This window comes from Vanessa cardui, chromosome 11 (assembly GCF_905220365.1).
Source record: "Vanessa cardui chromosome 11, ilVanCard2.1, whole genome shotgun sequence".
Taxonomy (NCBI): Eukaryota; Metazoa; Arthropoda; class Insecta; order Lepidoptera; family Nymphalidae; genus Vanessa; species Vanessa cardui.
In genome coordinates, this window is record NC_061133.1 from 7,839,797 (window position 1) to 7,860,811 (window position 21,015).

The following is a 21,015-nucleotide window of genomic DNA, read 5'->3' on the forward strand; positions in this document are numbered from 1 at the left end:
CAAGAATTTGTCTGCGGGACCATAGTACCAATGGTTTTGAGTTTGAGTTTTGAAATAATTTACTGAGGAGAGGTAATATTGGGATTGACCTTGTTGGATTTGAAGTGCTACCAGATTTTAGTGTAGATTATGAAAAAGTGACGTGTAATATATTAATTAATTAGGTATCATCAGTAGTCAATGCAATATCACAATATGAGTGCTAAATTATTTGATTCAAGTATGAAACAATTTACTCGAGAGTTTTACCAATAACACAGAAAAAAATAATTTTGTCTTGTACAAATACGTTTCGTGCTCTACAAAATCATTGCTTTAGATAAATCACAGAAACTGTCAATAACATTATGTGATTTCTTCCACGCATCGTATAAATGTCGAAGAAGTGCCAATCCAGCATTAATTGCTGAGCGACCCCTCAAAAATAGTATTTATAGAAAAGTGAAATAAATATATTGCTTAACGATAGAAGTATACAAATAGGCTTATAATAAAAGGAATCGCTAATGTTTCTACTTTTAAAAATTGGTAATGCTATAGTACAGTTTAATAAATCTTATTCTTTATAAAACGTCAATATGGTGTCCATCAGAAATGATCAACTATGTAGGTACTTTTATCATTGTAAGTGCGGATGAAGCTATTGAGAGTCATGGCGAAGCTTTGAATATATTTTACGAATACACGAGGCATCTCGTCTACTTACCTCCAATTTAATAATTGTTTAAGACTAGCTTATTAATTAATTACATTAATAAAAATAATTTGCAAATATTATAAAATATATAGAGTAAAAAGTATATACCAATATTAATCTTATTCAATGATGCATTCAAGGGCTTAAATTATAAATCAAGCGGTTGAAAATTCGCGCCAATGTATTATGTAGTATTCTATTTTAAAGTTATTCATATTTATAATAATCTTTTCCTTTTGTTTTTTTTTTAATAATTCTTACTCAATGGTAAATGTTTGAGAAATTATAAAAATAGAAAACAATCGCTAATTAATTTTCCATATTTTTTTATAAAATACCAGTTGTCATGCGATGCATTATTTTACAAAATAATTTCAAAATTACTTCATCTACTTATTTTATTAAAAGACAACATGACCGTCTCTACATACTTGTATAAAATGCCTCTAAAAGTCATATTAATAGTCTTGGACCAGTGGCGGCGTAAGGCGTGGGCGGTGTGGGCCATCGCCCACGGCCTCGCGGTGTAAAGGGCCTCGCGCCTCACACCCGAAAATAAATTATAAATTTGAAAAGGTACGCACTGGCACATCCAAAAACTTCCAGTGGGAGTGATGTATGTGTTGAAGACCTCACAAAATGTTCCTTGCGCACATTCATTTTTGATCTTGCGCCGCCACTGTCTTGGACTTCCTTGTTTTTTTAAGGTTTAGAGCCTATTCTCCAAAGCTCCACACACTCCAAACAGTTTGATGGATACGCATATCGGCATGCTATCACGCGACAACATCAGTTTTCTTCACAATGCCGAATATATGCCGTCATAAAGTATTATAATATGTTGCCAGTAATGACTTATGGAAAATAGACGAGGTCGCTTACTAAGCCCCGTATAAGAAGGCTCTGTCACGCTGAGAATCGCGCGAAGAATAGCAGAACTGAAGTGGCAGTGGGCGGGGTAAACAGCTAGTAGTACCGTTGGCCGTGGCGAACGAATCGGATAACGCAGCTCGAGAAGGTCCCCCTATAAGGTGGACTGACGTTCTGGTGAGGATCGCGGGAGACCACTTGGTGTAGAGCAACGGCGGATTTTGTTATTATTTAGAGATATTTAGGCAGGCCTTTGTCCAGCAGTGGACGTCTTCCTCCCGAGGGCAAGATTAAAGTATTAATCTTTAGCAAAATAAATTTTCTCGTTCATAGATTCCCACTTTACTAGTCGAACGGTCAGTTTCGGAAAATATATATTTCAATATATTTGAATAAACTCGAGAATCGGTTTGAGAATGTTATCATTGGATGAAAGCCACCCATAAAAAGATACTTACTATAAATGAAGTCGGAAAGGATGACTACTTATTTTATAGTTATAAGTTATAGGATAATATGATTGGCAGGGCCGGATTTAGGGAAGGGCAACCGGGGCAACTGCCCTGGGGCCTCCACATAAGTGGGGGCCACAAAAATTTTCAGTGAGTTTACAAATACCGAGATATAGTCAAATTATATTAATCTTACTACTTAATATTTTAAAAGTTACCGATACTAGTCAAGAAATACTTACTGATTCAAATTAATAAAAGCTCAAGCATGATATAATTTTTAGGATCTCCACGCTCCTGTTGGTCTAGGGCCTCCACTGCTTTGTGGCCCCAGGGCCTCCAGACCTTTAAATCCGACTCTGATCATTGGAGGTATATAAATAAAATGATGTTATTTTTAAAACGACATTTTATTGATTTAACCGCAAATATATTAGTTTATATACAGTACAGTAAGGACGACAACAAAATGCAAACGGAGAGCCAGCTAGCAAACATTATTATCAATTCACACTCTGATATCAGCAATTCAATTTGTGAACTATGGTAGTGAACAATTTCAACTCGAAATTAAAGTCTTGATTATAGCAACATCGCATGAAGCTTGATGCCAGTAAACTATTTAAAAAAATCGTCTAACTTAATTAATAGCCAGCCAAGTTCACTATGCCATTGCATACAAAATAAAATCACTATAACGCCTAATTTATCCGACATTTAAAAAATACTGAATTAATTTTTCAAACAAATATCAAATTTCTTTTAGTAACTACTTAAACATTCTATTATGTACATTACCACTATATTTAAGTCAGGAATATTGCTCATATAATACATGCTCATTACAACATAAAAATTTACCCATTTACTCCCAAACAGCAATATCATAAAATTAAGTAACGCAAACTTGTACGTCGGGTTGTTTGTGAATAGATTTGCGTAACAAAGGTCACTTAATCTGTACAAATTGAAGTTCTGAATCTCATTGAGTTACCCCAAATATACGCGGCGGAAAACAAACATTCAATGCAACATTGTACTTTTTAGTTTACAATATATTTAACAATAATTTATATTTAATACTAACTTTGCACAAACAAGTGTACAATAATCGCAGTCAACTAATTTATGCAAATAACAACTGTTTCGTACTATTACGCACACAATCGATTATTCAAAATTTACAAAGTCATTTATATTTTAATTGACAACTAATATACTAAAATATACAATTCAGTACTGAAATTTTTAGGAATCCTTTATCTTAAAAGGCCACCATCCAAGGCGAAATCGACGAGACAATATGACATAAAATCAGGTCAATTTTTTATGATTTTCATTGGCACTGCGCACATGAAAAATTACTATAGAAATATTGAATCAATCAATGATACAAATTGTAATAAAATGCAAATGGCAGTGCTATTATGTATTATAATGAGCATCCTGACCAACTCTTAATAAGATTACAACAAAATGTTCTAAAAACGCAAAAATAATATAAACTTACGTAAGCGCCAAATAATAACTACTAATTTACCTATGAGACAGTATTTGTCGTTACTATAAAATGTTCATTCATAAGCGTATTATACTTTTAAGTGTAATTTGTGGGAGTTTAGACATAAATAAATCTGTCCACAGATATATGAACTAGTAACGATATACAGCAGTCGATAGTTATCATTCTTGAGTCGAAACGAGTCAACACTAAAATATAAATATAACGTATGAAATAAGTTTATATTTCATAAATGTTCACAACAAGATGCGATAGATCACGGAGAATAGTTTAATTTACTCGACGAGTGCCAATCCAACCGAGGAACGTAAGATGTACGCGACTCATAATGCAAGATCGCTTTTCCTCGCCTACCGATGAGTTGGCTCCATATAGTGGCTTTGAGAAAAGAAATGCAATCTCATATTATTCGTCGGCATGATGGCTGAGGTCGGCGCTCACGAGTCCGGTGGGATGTCCCACTCCGCCAGGCCGCGGTCCACCAACTCTCGATTTAAAAATATTACTTGCTGCAAACAAAAATAGCACCGGTTAGGTAATCGAAATATCATAAAACCACGCAATTTTCAATTTGAATTTATAACCAACATAGTATTTTTTCTGGTAAGAAAATGATAAATTATAATATTTGTTGAGTAACTTAGGGATCCAAGAGATTGAAAAGGTTTTTATAACATACATCATTATTATTTTAATCTAATCTTAACAGATTATTGTAATCTGTTTAGTAGTATTTCACACGGAACATTTTTTAATGTTTGTAAATTAAGTAGATAAAATATATTGACCACAAACTTACTTTAAATATGCATAAAATGTAGTATTTATTTAGTTATGTACCAACAACAGAGTATACAGAAAATTATATAAATGAAAGATGTGTACAAAGGGATAACTTATCTCTAACAAGAGATCTCTTCCAGATACCCTGAATCTAGTGGAGATTATTTGTAATACATATTTATGGTGTAGGTACAATATCGATTAGTTTTATATTATAAAAATTCAAGTAAACTTAACGATAAATGAATATATTACACACTAAATACAAATAAATACATTAATATATAACTTTATCTATAATATAATTATATATACATTCAACTTAAATAGATACAATTATACATAAATAATTAAGTAAAATTGCTTTTGTGAACTTACTAACCAATTTAGGTATTAAGATTAATTAATTTAATTTAATTTATTTTTACTAACACTATATGGATCTATGTAAATTATGGTCTGAAATAAACGATTATTATTATTATTATTATTTTCTGCATATATGTTTTTCTCAGCATGAGAGCTGGTATTTTGTAGATCGTTTACGGGCATAGCCAAGTAAATGATCTTATTTATGCATTTAATTAGGCAATACGTTCGATGTAGGTTCATCCTGAAGAAAACGACGGACAATACGGCATGTATTTAGGATGGCAGCTTTTTGCATGGTGATATATGTATTTATTATTATTATTATTATATATATATACATACATATAAAATAAATTAAACTATTAGTTAATTTAAATGTGATAGAGATGCGTCGCGTACCTGCGGGTTGAGGGTGAGGTAGAGGTGCACGAGTGGCAGGCCGGCCTCGTCGTAGCCGGCGACCTGAGCGTGCAGCAGCTGCCCCGCAGTCAGACCCGCCATGATGCGCAGCGCCTCGCCGCTCCATTCAGCCTCTGAACATCGATCATTCGATTTTCAAAATTTTTGCAATAGAACGCAACAAACAAGCATTAAATACTTTCGATATTTAGTTAATAGCTATATTTAATAGCAATGTAATCCAAGTTATCAAATTAATGACTTCGAATTATGTTAAAATAATTCTTTGTTCTAATGGCATATTTGTTATGATGTGTTTAAAAGCTTTAATGGAAAAGTAAAACGATATATATTTAGAGTTAATTTAAATTTAATTATATGATTTCTTTTAGAACAAGCATAGACTGATCTTTGACTATAAAATATTTAATATGTACAAAAATGAAAAGATAGATAAAATAGGCAAGCGATGAGTGATGTCCAATTATGAAAAAAATAATATTCGATTTATGTCATTAAGAAAAAAGAATTGAGAAAAGCAAAAATTAACGAGAAATTAACCATCATTGGCAGGTTTGACAAAAGCTAGTAGAGCCTCCGTTGCCTGGAAGGGCAGTGTCATAAAGTCTGAACGAATCTGCTTGAGCTGGTCATTGTCAACGGTGAGGTAGCCGCCAAAGTCAACCAACTTCACTACAGATGTGTCATTCTCCTCCGACGTAGATATGATTTGGGCGCGGTACCAGTTGTTTTCAGTTGGTGCAGCGCAGATAGAACCCTCTATTAAAAATAAAACATTCCTTATTATTACCAGCTAAATTCATATGATTTTGATGATATTGTATACTACATTTAACACAAGTGTAATGAGTAGAATGAGTGCCAGTTATTAATAAAAATGATTATATAATTCATACACATATAGCACTCAGGATTAACATAGCTTTCTACAAGTTATATTTTTTTAGAATTGGGTCATTACATCCAGATTTTACAGTCGACATAAAAACAAACAAAAATTACTTTTATGATTTTATTACAAAAGTATAAAAAGGAAGCTACTTTACCTAAGTCTCGGTCAAGTGAACATTATAATGAAAATACATTGCAATGATTTTATTGAATATAATTAATTAAACTGAATATACCATTTAAATCATCACTCATTTTATAACAGTTGCTTTAGTGATATTAGTTAAAACAAACATTTTTCTTTCCGTCCTAATATGTTCAATGACATAAATGATGAATTACAGAAAAATAACAACATTAAAAAGGATAAAATAATTGTTGTAAAAACTCATTATCTATATTGATGATTTTAAAACGTAACTTCGCTCAATTAACAGTTGCTCTATAAATGACCTAAAGCCAAACTCGATAAAAGATAACGGTGTTTTGCCTTTGAACCATTTTAAAATCTTATAAAAACATGGAATTCAGTTAATCATAAAATTATGTCCCAATTTTATTAAAAAAAATAAAAACGAGATTATCTTTAGGAACGATAGATATTTTGGGTAAACATAACTTTATTTGTTAATTAACAGTGTTATTGAAAACTTTAATATAAATACGCGGTAGCTTCGCAATGAGAAATAAAAATTTAACGACTGGTGAAATTTTTCGCAGTAGAATGAGCTATCATTAAATATAAATAACAAACGTCTACTTAAAAAAAAAAATGTTTTTTAAACATATAAAATGAGTACCAAAAAAACAAATTAATAATAATTGGCATGGATACGTTAATGTAAAGGTTAGTGTAAGTAGTTCACCTTTCACTGGCCGCGGCAACGCCGGCACGTCCGGATTCTGGTAAGTGGCGGCCATGAGGCGGTGCAGTGCGTGCAGCGAGGGGAAGGTGGGGTGCAGTGGCTGCTGCAGGAAGAAGTGCCCCGCGCTCACCAGGCACGTCATTATTGTGTCATTGTTCACCGACTCAACGAGCTGCAACTAATATTTTTAGCATACAATGTTCGCTAACTATATAACACCAATAAAATGTACATTTGTAAAATCTTTTATGTTCCTATATAGTATATAATTTACATATATTCGTTTTTGAGAACCAATCTTAAGTCTACTTTCGAATGAAAAATATCTAAGGGTTATTTTAATAATTTGCGCCAAAAGTTTACAAGCAGTCGTCCAGGCATGTAAAAAAGTTTAAATGTTAAATATGTATTAAAAGTAAATAACTGGATAGATTCCAAAAATCATTTTGGTGCTATAATTATAGTGAATATACGAAAACGACCGAACGCGAATTATTCTCTTATTTGTGCCCGTCCGAATTCAGGGCAAATGGGACGATATTCAGTGTAACTTTTTTGAGTTATGTGACTTTTATCACTATAAATTGTGTCAAGGTTAACCCGTCAAGGATAGAAGCAGCGAATTTATTTTCATAAGAGGTTCGAAAACATTGAATGGTTATGACTACATTAATCAAATTTAATATGTTAATGTCTTATATTTTTTACAATTTTATTTTAAAAATATTATTTTTATTATTAAAACAAGAAACTGTACTATTTCGAAATTATAATATTATTTAAATGAAATAACAAATTGTTAAATAAATAAGCTCATTACACTTGAACATTAATAATAATAGAAAGTAGTATAAAATGCATAATATAAAATACTATTTTATATTATGATGACATTGAAAACATTGGATAACAGAAGCTTGATATTAAGTATTCATGTTTATATAAATTTGTGCCAATAAGCAAGCTTATTTTGTAATTCAATTTGGACATATTAACGCACAAATTTCCAGATCTGTTATGGATTAAGGGTCATCAATTTCTAATGTTTTAAGCTCTTACAAATATAATTTAAGTCACATGATACCACATAGTGGCAGGCTAAAGGAAACTGAATATAAAATGAAAAAATGAGTTTGCTTTTTAGTCACTTTACACTAGCTAACAAAGCTTAAGCAAACTTATTTTGTTTGCATTTTACCTTTAAAACCAAGACAAAGACCTTTAAAATATAAAGATTTAATAAGCAGATAGATGATAGATACATTTTTCAATGACTACATTTTTAGATCTGTGTGTATGTTTTTGAATCATACAATTTACAATCATACACACAAGTTTTGAAATTAACAACCTTTTGTAATTAGAAAGAGTAACTAATTCTGTTATAAAATTGAGTTTCATATATACTGATGTGATGATAAACTTTCATTTATTAATTTAATCATAATTATCAAACTAAACTAAAAAATAAAATAATCATTTTCTTAGTAAGTTAGAATGCTTATTTATGATATGTATGAATTAAGTAGTTTATTATAACACAAAAAACTAGAAATGCTTTTTTTAAATTGTAATGAGAATGTTTTTACACTATTTATAGATAATCAGATAATCACTGAAACTGAAAAAAAGAATAAATAATATCTTCCATAAATGCTGTAAATATCCAATAAAATCTTTGGTCAACTTACTTGAAGAAATTCTGGTACTAAAGGAGTCAGTCTTTGATATAATTCAGCACTAATTTCTTGGGTAGTAAAGTTTGGGAACCTCTTTTCAGGGAATTTTTCTTTTATCATTTCTAAAGCTGCTTCAATTTCAGGTTCAGTACCTATAGGAGAAAAAATAAATTAATAATATTGCTACAATTTTAAAAATTTTTGTATTTTAAATGACTCGCAACATACCTTCAACTGCACAAATTTTTTGTTTAACTAAATCTGGGTGCCTTCTTACATAAACTGTTGCACCAGTTTTTGCTTTAATTTTAGTTACAAATGAACCATATTTTCCTATTAATAGACCAACCAAAGTTTGTGGGATTATAAATTGGTGTATTCTCAACCCAGTCTCGGAAGTGACTATGTTAATATTTGCAGGAGGTGGACTGGCTGCTTCAGAACATCCTTTTCCACTATCACTTGAACCCTAAAACATAAAAAGATATTTAATATAATACCTGTTAGATATATTTAATCAATATTATTCGTAATAATGATGTTACTTTAAAATATAGTCTCAATTACCTCACTATGACTGTCTGAGAAGTGACACATAGATGGACTAGCTAGCATTGGATCAACGGGACTGTGATTAGCTGAATCTCTTTCTGAAATTCTTCTGTTTTGTGGTACTGAGAACCTATTAGCACTTTCACTAGGTTCATTACAATTACTAGATTCTTCAGCTACATTATCATTACTTTCATTAACATGTAAGTCTTCATTGTCAGCTACTTTCTCCTCAGTTCCATTATTATCAGATACTGCAGCTACTGATATTACACTACCTGGCTGTGAAGTGTTATTCTCGGAATAAATAGACACATCTTCTGTTAAATAATTAGCATCACCATCATTGGAGCTTTGAGTACTAACATTATCAATAATGTTGTTGCTTATTTCAGTTTTAAATGAAGCATAGAGGTTAGATTGAGAATCTTTGACAATAATGCAATCATTTCTGAGACTAAGGTCTTCTACTTTTTTATCTGAAGTTAATGACATCTTCTTCTCTTTTTCTAGAGATTTCTTTTTAATAATTTTTTCGATCTCTAGATCCACTTCTTCATCAGTCATTTCAAGTGGAGAGGATCTTTGGGATCCACTGCCATTCGGAATAATATCTATAGGTGAAGACTTTATGAGGGAACGTTCAATTTTGCATATTGGGGAGGATTTAATTATTTCAGCTTCAGCATTTAAAGCCTCAGCTAATTCATCTCTTAAGCTTTTTATCCTTTCTCTTCCACCGGGGTCAGATTTTGCGTACTCCCTCTTTTTCTTGAACCAAAAAATTCCCAATAAAACAGCTATTGATGGGACTGACCACATAAGTAGCTGACGACAAGGTGCCATTGTAATAAGCCACTTTTACCAGCAAACTATAACAAAATTTCATTGCTTAATTTTCTTTAAATTCATTTAATTATTATTGATTTTATTGAACCTAAATTATAAAAATTTTACAAATAGAAATGGAATAGAATGAAACTTTAACTATGTCATAAAAATCAGTTAAATGTTTGTGTTGTTGTCCTCATTTTTTTTATACACTGATAACAACTTACTAACCCGAGATTGTGACCAAAAGGTGATAATAGATAAGACAACATGACTTACTTATATATAAATTTATATAAAGGAACTTAAATAAGTTATAACCATTATGTTTTGAAAGCCTTGAGTTATTGTTTTGTAGCCAATGTTGTGTACACAAAACAAATGTAATATAAATGCAAATTGATTAACACACTTCACTCAGGATTATTTAGAGATATACAATAAACTGCACCAAATTCTCAAGCCGGCCAATGCCATACGGAAATAAAAGCACGCATGGTCTATAAATGTAAAAGTTGTCCTATCAATCTCTGCGTGACAGTAACGAGACACGTATACATTACTTTCTCAACCATGCTTTGTAGCTAACAACCATGTGCCAGTAGTTTTTTTTAATGAAAACATGTTACGTTGCCCCGTGAGGGTCACGAGCAGTGTGGAAACCTTCACGGACAACACGTAAGCATTTAGTACTGAATTATAAAATGAAAGGTTACGCAATTTTTTGTATGCCAAAAATCTGTCTACGCGGGATAAATTTTAAAAAATATAGATATCGCCAATTATTCCTTTTAATATTGAAATATAATTGAATTTATTTGTATGACCTAGTCCGGAACCGACCCTGTGATCCAAATCTGGAATTGTTACCGGCAACAAGGAAGTTTAAGTACTTACTTTATTAATCCAAGTGCGAATATAAACACTTCTTAAATAAGAAATCCAAAATGAGCAAAATACAAGTTAACTGATATATACTACTAACAAATTTCGCTCAATAACTAAAATACCAACAATCCACGTGCTCACAATGTTTTCTACCGAAGCACAACAAAATTCAATATGGCGGTGGCAGGCTGGCAACCTTCCAAAATTATTCACAACTATATTATATCGTTTAATACATTTTTTATAACATGTAACACTTAAGCGAAAAATAATAATGCTACCTATCCACTTTCGATAAACACCATAAAATATTATGAAAGTTAGAGGTAGTAAAATGTTAGGGAATTTAAATATTATACATGATATTTCGATTAAAACTGTTGCGTGAGTCTTTGTAAAAATCCCTGTCTATCGAATGATTTGTGACTAAAACAGTGAATTAATAAGGAAAATAATCAAGATTTATATTTAATTATTATTCAAAATTTATAAATAAGGCATAAGTGAAAACAAATTTATGGTTAGGAGGTTTCAAATAACCTTATTACTTAAAAAATGCTATATAAAGAATTTAAAGAAAACGGTAATTATCATTTCACTCTTATGTAAAATAAGATATATATTGTTATGATATTAAAAATGTGTTAAAAGATTGATTTATTCAATTTTATTTAAACAAATCATTTTGTAATAACAACCAATATAACTAGTTTATTGCGTATGTACATATTATATTTTGTTAGTAACTTATAGTAAAAAAAGGATTTTTATAATATTTATTTATACTCTTCAAAAAATAATAATTTAAGGTGCATTTAAAATATTTATTTTGGTGAATGAAGTGCGATCATTGCCTCCACAGTATATAAGTATCATATATTATGTTCTATAAAAATATATTTCGGCAAAATATTGTTTTCTTGTCACATAAATTAAATTAAATGTCAATAAAATTAAATTTCAGACCTTTCTTATCCCGCAAAAATGCTGTCAGTCATTTTGGCGACGTCATATTGATAAAAACAACAGTTGTGTATGTGTTATACAATTATACATACATGGCACCAAGATGTTCTAGTAAATAAAATATTAGAATATCATTGCACGGCACTCATTTAACGTTAACAGTACTTAATATTTGGTGAACTTTGGGTAATAATGAATTATCGTTAGAGTGAAATGTTCAAATATTAGCATTAAAACTCTAGAAAAGTTGCTTATCAAAGCGTCAGATATTGAAATGATAGTTTTTGCCTATCTGACGCCATACCATTACGCCTACTGTTTTAGGTCACGTGATATACAGACTAAATTACTTAATTTCAATATAATAAATTAATAATACGCTTTTATGGGATACAATAAAAATATTGAAGTATATTTCTACGTGTATTTTAATTTTTAACAAATCTCATAATCTATATTTTACTTTCGAAAATATTCTATAGTTTTGTTATTTTATAAACCTTTTGATTTCCAAATTTTCAGTGAAAACTAATACTCTTACAATTGGAATTCGGTAACTCGAATAGTAAATACATACTACTGCACATTTTTGATAGCGTAGGTAAAATAAACAGTTATTTTTTTCGATTTAATTATTTAAGTTCCAGTACTTACCAAATAGAAATCACAATTCTTGTGACAAATTCTCGTAAGCTGTGTCGTCGGCTGTCGAAGGTGGCGATCGCTTACTAGTTCATAATGCTTTACACCTTGGAGCTTAAAAAATACCTTAATTTTTTTTTGTATTGCAAAAAAAATAGTTAATTTTAATGATAACGTAAAAGTAGCTTAAGGTACTATTTTAAATTCATACTCGTGAATGGTATTTTCTCTATATATTTTTTGGAATTAAGCATATCTTTCTCAAATTCATAACTAACATGTTTTTTACTATATTTTGAAGTTACACCATCACCCTGTTTAAAGGACAGGAGAATGTGGCATCAATAATCTTATAACAAACAGAACCATAGGCAGATGCATCCCCATCCTATTGGATAATCTATGCCTGAGAATACCTTGAGAACTTACATTTCCGCTAGGAAATGGAAAGGAGCCGTGGAACTTCTTGATTAATCGATTCAGGCCACAACGGTTTTATGTGGCATTGGGAGGTTAGTAAACTAAAGAGTGTAAACTAAATAAATTTTTCAACTTCACGCTATAACAGAAAATTTATACAAAAAAAATTATGAATTGAAATTTCAAAATTTAATCTGAGGTTTTGATGCAAGACCTTGATAATTGCAGTCATATAATTATCAATTTGGCATCATTAAATGAGGCATTAAGATGCCAGAATGTGTCAATTGCCAGTGGGCCAACAAAAATGCATTGTAGTTATTGTAACTTAATCATATTTGTATGAAAGAAGTGACTGCCGTTACAAAAACACATTTAACAACTGATACACTTAATGTTTCCTGGTAAATTGAAACAAACATATGATATATAAATAATAAATTAATACTAATATTTTATAGTCATAGAAGACTTATAATAATTATACCAATTATTTATTCTTTAATTTGATTTATAGTATAATAATGTCTAATTAAATCGAATTAACCACATGCATTGATTAAGTCAGTAATAAATAGCAATAAAATAAAACTTAAATATTAAATGTTTTTAGTCGGAAGGAATAAGTTCCTTAAAGCAATAGCTTTGTGATTATTTCATATATTGTGTACTATTCCCCTTTTTCCTAAAAAAGCTATACCATTGCGTCTATGTATGTTCTTTGAAAGGTTTCAGTGACGAAATAAATACACATTTGAGAAAAAGCAAAGTGTATAATACATGAATCATTTTTGGATTTCATTATGAGTACCATACATGGTCCCTTATTAAAATCTCAAAAATCTAAATAAATTTATCATCAATAACACAGCACATTTGGGAAGTTCAAAAGATACAGGGGCAATGATAGTTAGCTTGGTATATGATATAGTAAAGGCTGTTTGTTAGTTGCTATAATAAAAACGAAATCACTTCTACCAAAAAGCTAAACTAGTGGAATTTGGTAAACTTAGCCAATTATTTTAACACTGTCAAATATAGTACATTACAGTACCATTAAATAGTAAATATTAATGTCTTATATTTATCAAGTTTAACAACCTCTGTGAATAATCTAACTGTTGTATTATATATATATAATCAAATAAAAACAGATGTCTACATTTATTAATTTATTATATACATTCCTTACAATTTTATGTGACAAAGGTGACTTAATGGATCAAGGAATGTTGTGCAACATATCTATTATTTTGCTATGATGTAGAGATATTTTTTTACATTTTGTTTTAATAAATAATTGTATTATTTTAATTGTTGTTTTTTTTTTACTTTTAAATTTATGACAATACTGGGTGTCTAAATAATCTAGACATTTCTTAAGGTGTACGACTACATGTAATTTTGAGAACAAATATCAAAATCACAAATTCAGTTTATTCATAACGGAAAATAAATTTACATTGACTTACTGTATGTTAAGACATATAAAAATTACTTATATATTATCAACAGTGTCAGCTTCGTCTTCTGAGCTTACTTCATCTCCAAATTCAATATCTTCATCCAGACCATCAACAGAATACACTACAGTCTCATTGATGCGTACAGTTTCAGGGAATTCTCCATACGTTTTCAGATTCCTCGCCTCGTCGGGGGTATATTTGAGGATGACATCCGCTTTTGCGTCTTGATAATCTCGTAAACCAATTAATATGATATCTCCCTGGTTTATCCAGACTTTTTTTCTTAACTTTCCTCTGATGTGGCATAGACGTTTTATGCCATCAAAGCACATGGCCTCTAAGCGGCCATTACCGAGCATCTTTGTGACTTGGGCGTATTCCTGTCCGTCTTCTTTAAAGACTAACTCACGTTTTTCTGTTTCATTTTCGTTCTTTCCCCTCCTCCTGTTTTTACCACCTTTTCCTTTATTTTTCGGCATAATTTATATAATCTTGAGTACAAACATATACAATTAAGACTACGAAAATCTCATAAGTTCTATGTTGACTGACCTAGCTGTCAGGTCTGTCAGTCTTAAATACAGATTAAACAGCAATCATTTGTTGATTCATGATTGCGTTCTGTTGTAAAACATGGTCGTCATGAAACAGATTAAAAAATACTTAAAATGTTTTAATCTTTATAAATTTAAATGAAGAAGTAGTGTAGTGTGTTTATAAATAGTAACTTTAAGGCCTATTACATAAATCTTTACGTTAATTTTTTAAATTAATTACAACAAAAATTGCTTCCTAAACGGTAGAGTCATTACAGTACTTTTAAAATGTTTTATTTAGTTTGTTTTATATAAGTATGGTATATACCGGGTTTATGGGTAATTAAATTGTAATTTTTATTCCGACTCGAACGTTTGTTAGCTTTTTTTTAAATAAGTCGTAAATGTAACTTTAAAATTGTATTTAAAAAAAGTATAATATAAAATCTATTTGTTCTTCTGATTAGTAAAAACGATAAACATTTTTATTTAAAATTAAAAAATGCGAGAGTTAATTTTATCACACATTTTCATCTCTAACCTAATATGTATTTTAACTTAACTTGTCTATGTATTGATATCAATAATGTCTAGTGATTAGATTTAAATGACAAACAATGAATCGTAAACAGTTATATAGACCAGCTTTAGCATATTATTATGGTGACTAGTGTAAAAAGTCTATTCTTCGAATGTTGCATGTCGCGTCTGTTACCGCCGTACTTAATACCTAATATTATGGCAACACGAACGACATACGAGAGAGTGTGCTTAGCGTCTAGTCTCGTTGACGTATTTTTGTTGTTTTTTAATAATTACTTAAACTTATGTAACTTTTATACTGTTTATTAATTTACATTATTAAATTTGATTAACAGACTTTTTTGAGAATACCCTTTTTTGAAGGTGTCTATCAAACTTTCTCTCTTTAATTTTATTTTCCTGTGACGAGTATTAGCATGTCCCTTTAAACGGCCTATAGCAAAATCAAAATCAAAAAATCAAAATTTAAATAAACTTTATTCAAGTAGGCTTTTACAAGCACTTTTGAATCGTCATTTCATATGCGATATCTAAATTTATAAATCTTAAGGAACATTTTCATTTCATCATGTCGCAAAAGGAGGCCGTGGAGTGATATGAGACCTATTATTGACCATCTTCGCCGAAGGAGATCGGGGTGAAGGCGTCTGTGCCAGGGCCGTATTTAGGGGAGGGCAACCGGGGCAACTGCCCTGAGGCCTCCACATGAGAGGGGGCCTCCACATGAGAGGGGGCCACAGTTTTCAGCAAGTTAACAAATACTGAGATATAGTCAAATTATAATAATGTTACCATTTAATATTTTAAAAGTTACCGATACAAATACGAAACAATTCATAGCTTACTGATTGAACATAAAATAAACTAATTAATTCATAATAATATAATTATTAGGGTGTTCACGCTTCTGTTTGTCTAGGGCCCTCACTGCTTTGTGGCCCCGGGGCCTCCACACCTTTAAATCCGACTCTGGTCTGTGCTATGCATATCTTTTTCCTCTCGCCACAAGTATTACTGGGACTAAGGGCTTTCGTAGCCTAAAAACCCCTTAGGATTTGAAACTCCGCAGAATGGGGCCTAACGCTGAGACGTCACAGTGTCACAGGTATCTCGACGTCCTGCGACGTCCTTCGAAAATAGGGTACCGTTGGTTTTTTAGTAGGTCCCTACAGCGCCAGCGAGTCGCACATACTCTTAGGTTATGTTATTGCATAATGCATACTATTATAGTTATTCAAAAATGTAATGACAGTGCGTTTCACCAATCACAAAAATAGCTCAATATTTTTGTTCACGTAATGTAAACAATCAGAAGAATACCCTGGATGTGGAAGTAAACTAAGTAGCTATTTAGAATTCTTACCTTCTACAGGCAAACTGCACGAAAGCGCAAAGGCGGAAAGCACGGTAGGACTGTTGTCGCCTTGTAGGATGTACAGCGATATCCCGCACTAGGGTCAGCCTAGTGCGGGACATCGCTGACATCCGCTGCGTACTTTGGATCTTTAACTGTCGGAGGATCTATGACCAAATTGGTACTTTGAAATATTATGTAAGAGGAATTAGGTATTTTAAGCCTTTTGGTGAATGATTTTGTACATAGTAAAGCTATTTGTCAGTATAAAAATGTATAATAAAATAGTATGCGACACAGTGAAATTGCTCTAATTACTGGTAATTAGTTATGCCTTAGCCAACTCTTAAATAGACAAAGCTTAAAATAAGAAATATAGTAAGCAGTGTGTAATCGAATTGCTCAGTTGTTGCAATATACTCTATTCAAACCATACTAGGAAAAAAGCTAAATAAACAACATTCGACGTCAAATTGGTCGAGAGCTTGAATAATCTATGAAATTCACTATGAGTTTCATAAAATATCGTTTTGAACATTAACGAAACTTTTAGAAGACTAATTTTGCCTTTTGTGTGACTTTTGCAACTTGCCGTTTTACTGTTCCTAAGCCTTGTTAGACAAAAAATAATTTATAATTTTATAAATAGCCTATCCAAAAGTGCTGTTGCTGTGCTCTTCTTACTTATAAACATTTATTGATATATTTAGGTATATAATTATACTCGATGATACATTTTTATCAATTCAATTTACGATTTTGTATTATAATTCAACTTCATGAATCATATTCCACCTAACTTCCAGCAGAAGTTCTGAAAATTTCACCGGCTGATGAGAGCGTGGGGTTCAACTTGAAGTTGAGAATTACAAGCCATTTTTGTTAGGTTAGATCAGAGAGCTGCTTAAGATAGAATAAAAATGATAAAATATATTACAATTCCTGCAATTTAAGGTTATAATTTTTTTTTCTTACTTTTACTTACTTTACCTTTTGGACAAGCTAGCAAATTATTTATATAACCATATACATATCCTAAATAAAAACAAGAAACGCAGCTGCATTTAATTTATTTATTTATCTAATCTTGCATTGCGCATATACTTTGCCCTAGGAAGTAATTTTCTCGTTTACCAACTTTTTGCTTCTTTCTATCTTTTATTGTGTGTCTACCGCTTTCATTGAAACAGCTGACCCGGTTTGAATCATTTCAATTTTATTTTATTGATGTGCTTTCATAGATAAAATAAAATTTTTGTTTGCTAGGAAATAGTTTTAGAGATTTTGTTTTATGTTTCAATAATGTGATAACCGGTTTTGATAGTTTAAAGGTTAAACTGCATTTGCATTTTTTTTACGTAGTTATTAATATAATCATTATTAATGCAGCACACGCGGCGTTCACTTACTTTCCTCTAACTTCAAGTAATGTGTGTTGAAACGAAGTAACTTCATCTTTATCAACATTAATCATACAATAATTTTAAAAGTTTTACGCAAATAAAAATATTACACTTTGCAACTTGGACTAGTATTTTAGTATTTACATATTTGTTAAGTATACTAAATTTAAAAGAGAAGGGGTTATATATAATATTACGCATACCACAAGATTGTTTTACTTGTTTAATATTTTTTTTTAATATTCTATCGCTTATATCGAAAGTCTTTCAGTAAGATAGGTATAGCACAGTAGGTATAAATTTATTGACTCTCGATGGCGCAATCTCGCCTCTCCACGTTTGACTGAAATTTAATTGTCTTATTCTTCATCAAAAATATATTTTCATTTATTAAATGTTTATTTTTTATGACAGAAGAATTTTTATAGCTCTACTAAAGATAAAGAGCAGCAAACGGACGGTTAAATTAATACGATTATGAGATAGCTTTAGAGCTTTCTTGGCCGACACGACCGCGACTAGTAGAGTCGCTTCTATTTATGCAATTATACTATGTATACTATGTATATCAATAAAAAATTTAAATGTTCACAAAAGGGTGTGATGAAAAGAGTTTTTATGTACTACAAAACTGTTTAAACTATGAACGCCTTGAAAATTTTTAACCTCTTTTTTACCATTACACACCGGTGCGGTGGCGCGCTATGCCTCTCGTTATTATTCAGTAATACAGTTATTTGAGTAATGGAAGGAGGATTCCACTGACCGTTTTTTTTTATACATACGATTATTGTTATTAAATGTATGTTTTATTAAGTTGGTATTAAAAATGTAAACTACATACAAGTCAGATTATAAATATAAAGATAGTGTATAATTTTCATACTTTTCTGTAAGCGGTATCTTTTTATTTAAAACTACTTTTACGGTAGTTTAATAAGTTATTTTTTTTGGAATTGTTTAACATTTCAATAAATTCCAAAATATATTTGGTCTTTTTGAGAAGACATGAATTTTAATTAAGAGCAAGTATGGTATTTTTGTATGTTATTTTATAATTCTGTTCAAATTAATACTTTATAAAATTTTGTTGTGGGATAAAATCTAATTGAATAAATATGACTCTAGTCCTTAAAAAGTCTGTGTGTATTTAATGACAAAATGTTCCAATATTTTGATAAAATGAAACAAAAACGTTGATAACATAACTAATTAAACAAATACGTATTTTTATTTTAGAATTTCAAATAAATTTGTCCTGTCCTTGTTACCTAACGTACGGAAAATCACCACGATTTTCCGTTGATATAAGGATGAATTACGGGACAGCAAGACCGTTGGACAGAAGAACAAATAGAACAATCACCCCTTTAATATTTTTGTACCAAATATAAATGAAAATAAAAGAATTACATATCTCAATGTTTATAAGGTAAGATAATTGAATTTTGATAAAAAATATATTTGCCTTGTTTCGAACATTGTCTTAACTTTTCAAGAAATAATTTTGCTTACTTTCGGCTAATGGTAATATTTGTATGTAGCTTTAGTGATAGGTTGCAGTATAAGCGTGCAGTTGGGTCGGCAAGGGGCGAGCGTGGGTGGACTACAGGGGTGAGGCCAGACGGCGAATGAACTGCAGGAAGGGTTAATGCTCGCTTCCCCTGCAGCGGCCTGCGCTCGTCCACCTACGTTCTATGCTACTGAATACTTATTTTACCTACTCAAATTAGCGAGACGTCAAATGAGCAGACAAGTTATTATATCCTTTGTAGAAATGCTCAATTTAATGAAGACAATAAGGTATTCCGTTTGTAGGTTTTTCGTCTTTGACGAGTAAAAAGATAAAACATCAGACCCTTACTTTTATAACTTTACTTAATTCCTAACGTTTAAAGATTTCGGATCCCTATCGCTTGACCGAAATTGTTCTAGAATCTATGAAGATTAAATGATTTGATACCACTTTTGTTTACCTTCGTGCCTATCTATGCTTGCAAATCATACTAATATTATAAGGGTTGTTTCTTTCTTTTTCGGAAACATGCAAGAAATGCTGATTATAATCAACTATTTGGGACCTTCACATTATAGTGAGCTATTGTTTCTGGTTATTTATATATTATAAAAACAGTATTTTTTTTGCAAAGATAGAAAAATGTAGGTCTTCAAGCGATAGGTTTGTTTTGTGAGATTGTTGATGTTCTAAGTGTTAATGAGTGAGTACAAATATGTCTATTTTAAAAGATATATAGTATATCTCTATTATATCTATTGTAACAATTTTTTGTTTATTTAAATTGGACAAAATGTATATTAGTTTAGTTCAAAATATTGCTCATGTATTCTGCAATTTGTTCGCGACACTGGTTTAAAAGTAGGAAGCGGGTGGGATTGAAAAATTGTAACGAAAACGCATAAAAAAGAACAGCGTGCTCTAATGTAAATGAAGAATGAATAATGAAACTATGTTGATTTAATAAATATTAATTTAAACATCTATCTATCTATCTATCTTAAAAAAATACTGAAATAAAAGACGACAAATATCGACAAATGTATAAATGTTTTTGGTAACTTTATATCGTCATTTAAATACCTACTTTTAAATGTCTATAAATTTTTTTTTACCCTTATTTCATTATTTTAGATATATCTATGATAATGAAATAAGGGTAAAAAAAAATTATAGATACATATATCTAAAATAATGAAATAAGGGTAAAAATTTTTTTTTCCACACCATCAAATTCATATTTTCTAATTTTAAATAATTATTGTAGTTGAATTTTGACCCTTTTTTTTCTTTGTTTTACGAGGAGGAAAGGCATTTACGCCTCCCGCCCAGCCGGGGGGACCGGG

At 30.7% G+C, this 21,015-nt stretch overlaps 2 protein-coding genes across 4 annotated transcripts; both read right to left on the reverse strand.

Moving 5' to 3' along the window:
* Positions 1-2,410: 2,410 nt before the first annotated feature.
* LOC124533419 (A-kinase anchor protein 1, mitochondrial) lies at positions 2,411-11,006 on the reverse strand. 3 transcript variants are annotated; one of them, XM_047108658.1, is made up of 8 exons: positions 10,833-11,006; positions 9,120-9,976; positions 8,781-9,021; positions 8,565-8,704; positions 6,874-7,051; positions 5,657-5,875; positions 5,096-5,229; positions 2,411-4,050 (listed from the first exon to the last, which is right to left on the reverse strand). In XM_047108658.1, the coding sequence occupies exons 2-8, from the start codon at positions 9,948-9,950 to the stop codon at positions 3,979-3,981; spliced, it is 1,815 nt and encodes a 604-aa protein (XP_046964614.1). In that variant the 5' UTR covers positions 9,951-9,976; positions 10,833-11,006; the 3' UTR covers positions 2,411-3,978. The 3 variants fall into 3 exon arrangements, with proteins under 3 accessions (XP_046964614.1, XP_046964616.1, XP_046964615.1); XM_047108660.1 differs by having other exon boundaries at positions 6,874-7,045; positions 10,833-11,005; XM_047108659.1 differs by lacking the exon at positions 10,833-11,006 and adding an exon at positions 10,257-10,814.
* Positions 11,007-14,010: 3,004 nt separating this feature from the next.
* Positions 14,011-14,900, reverse strand: LOC124533695 (eukaryotic translation initiation factor 1A, X-chromosomal). The gene has a single exon (XM_047109139.1). The coding sequence runs from the start codon at positions 14,794-14,796 to the stop codon at positions 14,350-14,352; it is 447 nt and encodes a 148-aa protein (XP_046965095.1). The 5' UTR covers positions 14,797-14,900; the 3' UTR covers positions 14,011-14,349.
* Positions 14,901-21,015: the final 6,115 nt, after the last annotated feature.